At 32.0% G+C, this 13,187-nt stretch overlaps 1 protein-coding gene across 1 annotated transcript in view; it reads right to left on the reverse strand.

The window, feature by feature from the left end:
- Positions 1–6,092: 6,092 nt before the first annotated feature.
- Positions 6,093–13,187, reverse strand: part of LOTGIDRAFT_212426 (hypothetical protein) — a gene marked incomplete at both ends in the record, with an annotated part of 33,257 nt that continues 26,162 nt past the window's right edge. The window contains 6 exons of the mRNA XM_009048131.1: positions 6,093–6,393; positions 6,811–6,975; positions 7,255–7,488; positions 7,980–8,080; positions 10,492–10,707; positions 12,212–12,387. Coding sequence (XP_009046379.1) covers positions 6,093–6,393; positions 6,811–6,975; positions 7,255–7,488; positions 7,980–8,080; positions 10,492–10,707; positions 12,212–12,387 — 1,193 coding nt within the window. The remainder of the gene's footprint in view (positions 6,394–6,810; positions 6,976–7,254; positions 7,489–7,979; positions 8,081–10,491; positions 10,708–12,211; positions 12,388–13,187) is intronic.

A 13,187-nucleotide genomic window follows, 5' to 3' on the forward strand; every position in this document is an offset into this window, starting at 1 on the left:
CACACCTTATCTGGAATATGTATTACTGCACATTAACTTGGTTGATGTACATCATATCAATCATGAACGGTGAAGTAAAGAGTTTAGGACGAGCCAAGATATATCAAACTCCACTTTAATCAGTTTGTCATCGTGTTCAAAGCATTTGAAATCACGGAGGGTATTGCGTGGTCGTAGAAAACAAAACATTCAGGATATTAATGAGTAGCAAATCAATTAAGTTAGGGTTAACTGAAAAGTTACAAGCCAAAATTTGAAAGACCAGTAGCAAGTTTTCAATTTATCTCTGCACAGTCCCTTTTCAAGTCTATATACTGTTTTGTAAGGGGTGCTGCAAGACCTGGATATCAGTTACAGCATCATCATTACTTGAAAAATAGCGATCGGCGAATTCCTTTTTCGTTCTAGGTCTCACCATGGCTACAAAAAATTCATCGGGATCTGTTTCAAAACAAATTAAACTGTCAGGAATACAGGAATCTGACAGGTTTCTGATCGGCCTGTCAAGAACTTGGCACCCATCTCACCCACATTACAAGGATCTCTTCGTCATGCTTAATTCCACAGCCCACTTATTTACAATAAGAAAAGAAGGAGCATCATCCATAAGGTGGAAACAATGTCATCACGTATCATCTGTGTTTGAGTTAGCCCTTTCCACAAGATGGTCTGGTACAAAGACAATAATAAAATGACGTTCCTATGTCTATTATTCATTAAAATAGTACAAGGTGGCATTTAGGCTTAGAACTTTTCAGCCAACCCTAGCAGGTTGAAAAAAAACTATAGCTTGGTCAAAGACCATCATTAAATCGGCATTATAACTATACTAGATATCTCATTGATCTAATTCTAAAACAACAATCTATATAAATAATTTTAGCCCACAAGAAAACACTGAAGGACCATGTTACGAAAGAATGTAAAGGTGTTGTACAGAAACTGCTTTTGGAGATTTTAACCAGTGATGATAATGATGTATACCAAAATAAATCGCTCACAGAAATAGTAACAATATTATATAATGTAAGTTCTTAACAAAATAATATAATTTTCAATAGACAATAGAAAAACGAAGGTTAATTTCAGTATTTTAATATTTTCAGCAGGTTCATCTTAAATCTTAAACTCTGCTAAAAATGTTCATATTGCAGGATGGTAAACCAATATTTAAAGCTAACCCTGAAGTAGTGTACAACATTCTTAGCAGCCTGGATGATCCTACCTCTTTGTTTGAAGAGTTTTCAAGACAAACCGATAAAACATTTATAGAAAGTTTAAAACAGACGCTCTCTGGAGATGATGAATGTGTGATGCTAGCCTTTGGTACGTTACTTATGTTTATATTTTTCTCCGTATGGATGTTATTGTCTGCTATAAATCCAGTAATGAAAATAAGAAATAATCACAAGACCATTGTATTAAAACCACGCTCCAGTTCGTTTTATATTTATATATATATATCTTTATATAACCTGTTTAAATGACTCGATGATCTGATGCAAGTTGGTATACATGTACATTTAACATGCAAATTACCATTTCTATGTTAATTTTACAGATAGCCAAGTACATTTGATATTGGTTTGGCCTATTCCATTGCTTTTGTAGTTCTGAAAGCCCTTCCAGTCTCGACTTTCCACCCTTATGACCACAACCCCCTGGCCATGCAGTTGATGTATCTTGTAATATTTCGCTGAACTTTGCTATACCTTTGATTAATGATGCTGAAAATCGGGTTTACTGTGTAATATTTTGCAGTCAATTGGTTAAATGGTCCAGTGAAGTATTATTCAACAAGTTTATATGAATCTATGGCTGGACTGGGTACTAATAATAGTTTATTGATACATATATTGATTTCCAGATCAGAGGTAAGAGTAGTGCTTTAAATTTTAATCTAAATAGGTTGCCCTCGATTTTGTACTGATCCCAGAAAGTTATATCATGCCAGACTTATCTCATGATTCTTTGTATGTGTATTTATTTCGAATGGGCCCAATCTGCACAATATTCTAACCTCCTTCAGGGTTTGTCACAAATTAAGTTATTTTGTAGATTGATTTGAAAGATATTAAAGAGGAATTCAGAGAAACTAATGGTAAAAATTTAGAAGATTGTATTGAGAAAGAATGTAGTGGAGATTTTAAAAAGATGTTATTGACAATAATGAATAGACAATAGACTGATATATTGACTTATAACATCGTTTATATTAATATCAATGTGTGTCTCCCTAACTAACTACGCGAATATCAAATGTGTGCCACTCTCATTTTATGAATAGTCATGTGTGTCACTCTCATTATATGAATAGTTATGTGTGCCACTCTCATTATATGAATAACAATGTGTGCCACTCTCATTATATGAATAACAATGTGTTCCACTCTCATTATATGAATAACAATCTGTGACACTCTCATTTTATGAATAGTCATGTGTGTCACTCTCGTTATATGAATAGTAACGTGTACCAATCTCATTATATGACTAACAATGTGTGCCACTCTCATTATATGAATAACAATGTGTTCCACTCTCATTATATGAATAACAATCTGTGTCACTCTCATTATATGAATAGTCATGTGTGTCACTCTCATTATATGAATAGTAACGTGTGCCACTCTCATTATATGAATAGTAACGTGTGCCACTCTCATTATATGAATAACAATCTGTGACACTCTCATTATATCAATAGTAATGTGTGCCACTCTCATTATATGAATAGTAACGTGTGCCACTCTCATTATATGAATAGTAATGTGTGCCACTCTCATTATATGAATAGTAATGTGTGTCACTCTCATTATATGAATAACAAAGTGTGCCACTCTCATTATATCAATAGTAATGTGTGCCACTCTCATTATATGAATAACAATGTGTGCCACTCTCATTATATGAATAACAATGTGTGCCACTCTCATTATATGAATAACAATCTGTGACACTCTCATTATATGAAAAACAATCTGTGACACTCTCATTATATGAATAGGCATGTGTGTCACTCTCGTTATATCAATAGTAACGTGTGTCACTCTCATTATATGAATAGCAATGTGTGCAACTCTCATTATATCAATAGTAACGTGTGCCACTCTCATTATATGAATAACAATGTGTGCCACTCTCATTATATGAATAGTAACGTGTGCCACTCTCATTATATGAATAACAATCTGTGACACTCTCATTATATGAATAACAATGTGTGCCACTCTCATTATATGAATAACAATGTGTGCCACTCTCATTATATCAATAGTAACGTGTGCCACTCTCATTATATCAATAGTAATGTGTGCCGCTCTTATTATGTCAGTATCAAATGAGTTTCATTCAATTGTGTGATTAAATAATATGCGCCACTCTTTTAACGTCTATTTCAAATGAGTATTACTCTTATAACGTCAATATCAAATGGGCGCCACTCTTATAACGTCAATATCAAATAGGTGCCACTCTTATTACGTCAATATCAAATGGGTGCCACTCTAACTATGTAAATTTCAAAAATTTGCTCCTATTATGCGAATGTCATTATATCTTTCACTCACATTATGTTTATATTAAATATATTTGCGTATTTCGTTTTGTAATGTTAATGCTTCATTATGTACATAGTTCATTTGTAATTCGTATGCATTATTATATAATACGTTGTTGGCATAAAAATGCTCTACTGTTTAAAGGGACATTCCACTTTTTTTAGTAAAATAAACGCCTAATTGTAGAGAAATATGTCTCCTATGTATTCTTAATATATCGAACTGCTTAATTAACAATTAGTACTCTGTTTTTAATTAACCTTTTTGAAATATATTCAGTTTGATCAAGAAGATACATAGATATAGCATACTTTACAGTCATTGTCATGAAAACTTTTTACAAAAAGCGGAATACACCTTTAATTCATGTAATTGGTTATAAACTGAGTCAAATAATGTAAGTTATCGTCACACTATATTATTAACGAAATATGAAATTGCAACAAGAAAATACAATTTTGAACTTTATACTGTTTTAAAGAAAATACATAATTGAAAATTGCTTTTTTCTACTGTGGATTTTGATATGAAACTGATACTTTTAAATACATGAAAACCTGTTTTAATCGGAAACTCTGGAATATGATAGCCAGAATTGATTTCTCAATGACGTCCTTCAAGAGTATTTATAGCCGTCTTTTGTCATATAGATTATTATATAGACATAAAAATATGATGATTTGATTACCTATAGTTGAAATCTCTTGGTAATGATTATTCTTTGTATAATTATAGATTTTATATTGGTCTAGTATATAATATTTCAATAAATTCTATATACTCCTCAAGATATGGTTCTTCTTTTCTTACTGTTCTGAGTTTAACTCTATTGGTATGCATTGATTTGTATTTTTCTGTAATTTATTGGTTGTGTCAACAGTTTTGGTTTCTTTCAACATAATCAAATGAGAATTATCCTTCGCCATTCCATTGCACATATTGTGAAATATATAGTTCATCATTTATAAAAGGCATGAAGAGTACGTTTTACCATTATTTCTAATCTTTTATCTGATCAAAACAAAATACATATTTTAACTGATAGAAACCCGTTCGTCAATCAATTGCTGTAAAGGCATTAAATATCAGGACTTTTCGACAAAATTGTTTGTTATCTATTATAACAAGTTCGTATGATTTCTAATTAAACATCCAATATATCGACGAGTATTATCGGAAAGGTACAACAACTCGAAAAGATTTGTATCCTGATAATTTCCAGATAAATAATTTAATAATATTGTTGAATATAATGATTTAATAATTGGTTGAATATTTAGCTGATCAATTAACATTCTTGATACTATACTATACGTTCATAATTTTCCGAAAACAGACCTCAGACACATTTTATAAGCAATAGTACGTTTCTAAATAACAAAAAATTAAAGACAGTTTGTGAACCAAGGTTCTTTTTTTATTTTCAAACCAACTAAAAGCAGGTTTAACAATAAGACTAGATCAGATCAAACAAAGAAAGGTGAAAGGAAGAACATAACATTTCTAAAAGTTCTGTAGAAGAGTAAACTAATTGAAAGTGGCTTCAATTACTAAAACAGATAATTGAAAACAATGCTATATACTGATGTACTGCTTCTATTTGCAAAGCAAATTGGAAATACAATAGTGATTATTTAGTACAAAAATATATCTCATATATGATCGGCCACTATCGGCCAAGTTTTTTACAGATTAGAATTAGGAATGAAAGACACAGAAAATGATAGTCAAATAAACCCTTCTGCCAATTGCAGATTTAATTGTTTAAAATGTAATATTAGGATTGAAATAATTAAGCAGGTTCAAATCTAACATTGTGTTTCAATATAGTCATTATTGGCCTTAATTGATTTTCGGATAAAAAGTATATAGTTTTTAAGAGTTCCCGTCTTAAAATACTATGGCACTTTGGAACGGGGCCTGATGATGTTTCAAAGAAAGAATTCTAAGTACAGTGGTGCTTTATAAGACAAAATCAATTAATCAATCAACAAGACAAAGATTATTAAAACTCAACCAGTTTCAACATTAATATTGTAATATTTAAAATAACAATAAACAAGTTTAATGATAAAAGATTTTTAAGTAGACAACATGATCACAGCTTTCCTTACATGAAATAAAAACAATTTAAAGTTTATTGCCAACAATGCTTTTAAATGCTCCAATAATTAGTATATTTCTCTTATATATTTTACACCATTACTTTCAAAATGTCAGTTCTTATGATTTGAAAGGTCAAATATGCCCAAATGTCAATATGTAATTTCTTGTTTCTGATATTTAAAATACTTTTGAAATACTGTCGTTTCTTTTTTAAAAAAAACAGGACCATTTCAGGAGCATAAATGATAACTAAGCTTAGTTATTAGGGCACATAACAGTGCTTCATTTATGCTTACAAAACGGTCAGAAGTTCAAAGGAAATCAAATAAGTAAGAGATTTTTCAATGAATTACAAATCTGATTTCCCTATCATAACCAACATTGGTTACTTTATTATAGAACAGTAGTTCTATGAGTTCTGGTGGTCTACTCGAATACCACACCAGCTTCGTGATGTTTCTTCACCATGAACAGCTTCTCGTGACGATCCTTACTAGCTGGTTGGTCCTTGTAGGGAGCTTCCTTTGTACCATGAAGTACGAGTGTCCATTCCTTAAATACACCAGTCTCCATGTTGGATTTCAATCCAAGGATAGGCTCCATGACTACCTCCAATGTCCATCGGCCACGTGGTACTTCAGCCCAAGTGTGGGTTGTCATGAAGGGCCATCTGGTAAAACCATTTTTGCTGTCATCATCCTTTGGTCTTTGGCTCAGGATCATTGATCTGTAATAGAAGCATATAGAACAAATAAGCATATAACTTGTTAGAGTGTATAACGTTATCTTATGATACTTTGATTATCATTTTACACACTAGAAGGACTAGGTTGAAATATAATTTTTCATTGTGCTTTCAATTACGTTCATTGCAAGCCATAATATGAAAACAAAGCTGGGTACAATATCATAGGAAACAAAAAAGATCCCTTCCAACCATACTGGTACAGCTTCGAATTGATACAAAGTACGCATGAATGGAAGAGTGCAATTTAAGATCTCAAATTCGTGACAGGCAGTAACGGACCATAGATGTCCAAGGTATGAAAAACGTACAACTCCAAATATCAATTGTTATTGACACTCCGGGTAGACCTCAATAGATTTTTCTTTGGATTATAAATTATCCAAAATATCATCTTACGTTGTGTTCATTGGTGAAGTCAAGTAGAAAGTTACACAGCCACGGAATGTTGAGGTAACAGTAATGAATGATTGAACATGTTCCAAATAATTTACTTCGTTCTCACTTCCGGCGCAAGCAGATGTATCAATGGTCATTCTCAGCGATTTGTTGAAACTGAAAGATCTGAAATCGAGACAATAATTTGATAATGATACTTTATCTTTTAAATAAATGTCGCTAAAGGATTATTATCTTTTAAGTACTACGTTGAACAAGTTAAGAGGTGCAATTTATACAGTATGCTATGAGAGAAGCCCGAGCAGCACCAGAGACTAATTTTTATTTGATAATAGTTAGAGAAGATGGATAGTTCTAAAAGGCGAGATGAGAGATTCCGATAAGTAAACTTAACAATTCATGACACTATATCATGTGTACTTGTTCATCTAATATGTAAATTACCTAGTCTCAGCAACAGTACCAGCTGTACAATGGAAGCGTTCTGGTAAACCTTTCCAGGTACTGGCAAGATCAACCATGGCAGCAGCATCCAAAACACCATATCCAAACAGATGATTGAATTCTAAACGAGCTCCATTTAGTTTCCACTTGTGGATGTTGTTGGAATCGTGTAAAGAGTTCTTCTTTGATGTCAGAACTGTTAAATGTTGGATATCTCTCCACGTCAAATTTCGACTGAAACGAAAGAAAACATTGAAAAGTTTTATTAACGGATAATATATTTTTTATGAAACGAATAGACACATAGCAAAGTACATCTCTGTAAAGAGTTTTTCGAAACCCAGACTGAAGTTTTAATTAAATCTTGAATACATGTACTGCAGATATTTAATTAGCGCTAATCTAATTTATATATAAGAAAACGGCATTGGAAGCTTTCAATATGCAAAAGTGGTGTCTATATTGAATACTAATTCTGAGAATCATGTCTGGGACAGATATAGATTGCCTTGAACTTTTGTCACATAATCAAAGAATATTCAATTCCAGCGAAATAGTTGTAGACGCAGGGTACTTGTTGATCATGTTCTAATACAGTTACGTATGCTAGTCACGTTTGAATTATACTGTCAAACACCCACGCCGCTTTTATTTCAGACACGTGTTGGGAATTGGAAGAAAGCCATTAAGCACAGATCGACATGATGTCATGATATACTACTCACTTGGCTTCAAGGGCTAGGGCGAATACACCTGCGGCTTCTGGTGCAGCCGCAGAGGTACCAGAATGACTTGCAGTGCAGTTATTGTACAGATCGGTGGTGGCCTGAAAGTAAATATGCAATATTCATATAATCAACCTTCAATGTTATTATAATTTCCTTATGCTTATAAGAGATTATCTCACAAAAGACACAAAATATACATTTAACATGAGATTGGAATCATAGATTAGGAATTACTAATAACAAGCTAGTGGTTGCATTTATTACAATTTATTTCTTGTCAATTTTTCAATAGATAATATAGTTTGTTTCAGGAAATAACGCATCAATTCATTCAGACAGACAATCTCCGTTATGTCAGAAGAAAACAGCCAGTTTTAATGAGAGAATCCCCAGAATGCCATCCGCTTTCCTTTAAAATCAATATTTTAAATTTCATAGATAAATCTTGCATTATGAACATTATAGGTTACCAATATTTTCTGTAAAATGCCAAATGCAAAACGAACAACACTGACTGAATATCCTTTTAAGGATGGCTTACATTAAAATTAATAAAGCCAATAGCATACCTACGACGAAAATCATCGTTAAGAGTAAATTGATATTTTATTATGTATATTTCCATGTTAAGAGATAAATCCATTTGATAAGGTGCTTGGTTTCATCGTAGCCTATTGGTATGTTAATGGAAATCTCCTGATTTGTGTTTCCTAGTCACATATCAGGTTACACCTTTCCATAAATCAGCGTAAATGTAGTCTTGTATGGATCTAAGATCTGGGTTTACTATGTTTTTGTAATTATTCTGACATACAGTAAATCAACCAAGTCCCATACAAATTAGTCGTGAAAACCATAAGACATTGTCTCATTCAATTATCGTTAAAAATTCTCATTATTTCTGATCGTCATTATATCCAAGCTGATAATTATAGTGATAATTATTTCCAATATCCCTTGACGACAAATAACGTGTATGTTAATGGAATATTTCCATGTAATCCTCCAAAATACTGTGTGGTACTATTGTCTCCGGATATTTTTCAACCGGAATGGAATGGTCACCGCAGTACCGACTATGATCACAACTCTTTAACAACATACTTCAAACATCCTGGTTAAATATCAATACAAGTTTATCAACAACTCTTGAACAACACTCCTAAAAACATCCGAGTTAAATATTAATACCAGTAAACCAACAACTCTTGAACAACACTCCTTAAAACATCCTGGTTAAATATCAATACAAGTTTATCAACAACTCTTGAACAACACTCCTAAAAACATCCGAGTTAAATATTAATACCAGTAAACCAACAACTCTTGAACAACACTCCTAAAAACATCCGAGTTAAATATTAATACCAGTAAACCAACAACTCTTGAACAACGCTCCTTAAAACATCCGAGTTAAATATCAATACCAGTATATGAACAACTCTCCTAAAAACATCCGAGTTAAATATTAATACCAGTATATGAACAACTCTCCTAAATTCATCCGAGTTAAATAAAGATTTTAATACCAAATCACCAACTTTCCTATAACATCTATCCTCAAAACATCTTAGTTTAATATTAATATAGCACAACAACTCTGCTCGATATCTACTAGTTCAGTACATAAGCTCTATTGAAGCCATTGTCATAAAATATATAGGCATAATCATTTATAAACCCAAGAGAGCAACAAAATACAAAAATGTAAATACTACAACTGTTCTCGGAACTTCTTAGTCTTTTATGTCTTAAAGACCACCTCAATTTAATGATAACAGATGAGTATATCAATACCCTTTCGTCTGTATAGTCGAATAATTCAATAAGTTTATCAACATTATTCAATCTATCTGGATACTATTTATATGTCTAGACAGTATTCTTTAAACCCTTATGATGAAACACAGGCGATAGTATTATATTGTTGAGGTGATGAATTCAAAAACACTTCAGGCAATAAGGGATCGTTACTTTATATAAAAAAATATATTACAAATTGCATTCTTCTCCAAAACGCTGTTAATAAATTGAAGTAGTAAATCTAAATCAAAGAAGAAAACAAGAAACGCTGACATTTGTGTTTGGAATCGATACTTTTGAAAATAAATACGTGTCAAATACGAGACAAATTAGGTAAAATGTTAAAAGACAATGAAGGGAAACAGTAATCAGATTACTAGCTGGATCAATAGTAAAGTTGAGAAACCCGATAAAAACGAACGACCGTACAAATCCCACGTTCTTTAGGTAATCCCGAGACACATAAATAGTTTTCCTTATCAAATCAATAAATTTTTAATGTAGTGTTTTGTTGTCAGGCAAGAACAAGAAATGTACGATATGCGCGGAATAAATAATACATTTCAGTTTGTCACGATTACAATTAAAACTCGGCAATAAAAATAGAAATAATTTCCAATTCATTCTATTTGAATGAATAAAATCGCATGTTATCATTATTTTATATACAACATTAAAATATTATTTGTATTCATATTAAACCTACCACACCAGCATCCCTTGAGGAACTCTTGCCATTACTGAAAGTAGAAGCAATGGTCGAGGAGCAGGACTCGTCGTAACCTGCTGTTTGTCCATCATTGGTAGCTGAGTTGATGGATATTGTCCACATACTGGCTGCATAACCATCACAGTTACAGTCATCATTCGGTCCACCATCTCCAGATGCCCATACATAAATATTACCTAGTCCATTACGTCCCTACAATATAAAATTATAATGTAATGTACAATTTTTTTACGACAAATATTTCAGGTAAAAAGGTTTTTCTTATAAATTTGAACTCTATAATTTTACTTAATATAGTACGGTAATGTAATGTAATATAATGTTATTGTAATGTTATGTTATGTTATGTTATATAATATATACAATAAGGAAAGCATTTGGCAGGAGGAGAATTTCATCTTATGAATAAGACGCCTATTACCCTTCGATATCCCAATGTACACTGCGTTTATTTTATGTACGTTTCCAGTTCTTTATATCATGTACTTAAATTTTCCACCAAATTAGATTGCATCCCAGACTATCCCAGCATTAAGTGTGTCACAAACACTTTTATCTACAGACCGCAATATATTTACTTTGTGTTACAACAGCAATCGAGATTCAAAGTCTTTTTAAAAATCGATAATTTCTCAATTAAATTCACTGATTGAAATGTCAAGTTCTGATAGATGATCCTTATAGCATGTATTTTAAAGGGAATTCTATAGAAAGCATCAATATAAAATGTTTTGTTGGCTTCATTCTGTGTAAATGTCAAAGTATGATGTTGGTGACGATCAATACTTGATTTTTATTTTATTTACATTAGCACATTTTCTGACGACCATTACTTCTCTTACCTATTACATTGATATTTTATATGATCCAAAAGTATTCAACCAATGTTTTATACAAAATAATTAATTTGATTTAGTTTACGATTGAGTGGATTATCTAAATAAATCAATTCGTTATATCGATATTTGAATACCTAAATAGTATTTATTGTATCATAAAATAAGAAAATGAAATTACTAAGGTAATTCTAATTTTAGTTTATTAAATATATAACCAGCACTATAAAAATTATCTAAATTTCCTTCATTTGCCGAAACATTAAAACCTTTCTTTGTGCTTCAAGTTTTATACCTGAATATTTCCCTACAAGTCACGTTTACGTTACCACAGTTCCCCTTATTCGCCCACTTTCTTCAGTTGTCTCGAGACATACCTATTATACAAGTCGGGGAACTATCAGCTTGATATAGGATTTCGTGCTGTTTCCAAATTGGTTGTTGCACGTCATAAAATTGTCAAGGGATCATCATAAACTTCATCTTGTGAAAATGTCGATATTTTGGCTTTTGTTACAACAAGTCCTTTCGATGTTCAATGTCCTCTGAAAGTCATTGGGAATGTCAAATAGACTTATTAAAGAAAGTTTATACTTCTGCTAATGATCTTCATTCCCTTGAGAATTATTTAACCAAATCTATATTTTACCACTGGAAACTTACTGATTTCGTGCAGGGCGATATTTGGATTGTAATTGACTGTCGTATATCCTATTTATCAGTGTCAGTGATATTCCAATGGGATATTAATCACCATTAACCTACACTGGTATATTCTTATTCGTGAGCGCTTCCGTGTTTAAGGTAAAATAGCTTCAATTTTTAAGAAAATAGTGAACAGGTATGTTTTGGTTACTTACTTCATTGACGCCCTTGACAATGGCCCTCATGGTCAAGTTTCGTGGTCCATCAACAGTCTTCCCATCATCAGTTGGTCCCCAGCTAGCACTGTAGATATCTATCAAATCTGGTTTGTGACCCATGGCATTAGCTTCAATTAAATCAGTCATAAACGGTTGATCCAACATTCTCAGACCTGCAATAGAAAGTTCAACAAAATAAAATGCAGACATTTAGTTGCTTCTGTTGCTTCTTCTGTTAGTGTAAAGATTAAGAGAAACATACTAAGTTTGGAATTTGCAGCGGCGATATAAATCGTAATTTTCATTATGTCGTGTTTAGTTTTTATCCGACCACGGTTCCTAGTTATTAATGTGGTATCGATGGATTTGCTAGTCTTGATCAATATTCCTCTATAACTTATCAAATAGTTTCCAATTATCAGATCTGCCTAATGTCATATATGTCAATTAAGTTTCGGATACGTTTATATTTTGTAGTCTGGTTGACTAACAAGAAAAAATCATTAAAGAAAGTGCCAGGTCTATATTGTCAAAGAAACAGAATAAAAACCATTTTTTTATGACCAACACTAAACTATTTCAGAACTAGTGGCGTGATAGATTCCATATTGTTACGAAAAATTCCATGATAAAATAAGACATTAAAACATTGCCTTTCATTTGTAAAGGGATTAAAACTTTCTAAAACCGAATGAAATGTAGAATTAGATTGGTCATTTCCTTTAAATCTAGTTATTTTTATATAGATTCTGTCTGAGAGGTAACGGTAGTGTTAAATTATATGTTTTCTTTCTAATGGAAATTCGTCGGAATAATTGTACATTATTCTTGTCACTGTGGGTGGTATATTTGTCACAGAATAATCTGATTTCGAAAGTTCCTAAAATGTTTCTGGTAACTTATTTCCTTGTTGAAAAGTTTATCATTATTAATGATCTTGTTGTATGTTTGTTTTTGTATATACACTTTGCAC

This window comes from Lottia gigantea, assembly GCF_000327385.1.
Source record: "Lottia gigantea unplaced genomic scaffold LOTGIsca_12, whole genome shotgun sequence".
Classification (NCBI taxonomy): domain Eukaryota; kingdom Metazoa; phylum Mollusca; class Gastropoda; family Lottiidae; genus Lottia; species Lottia gigantea.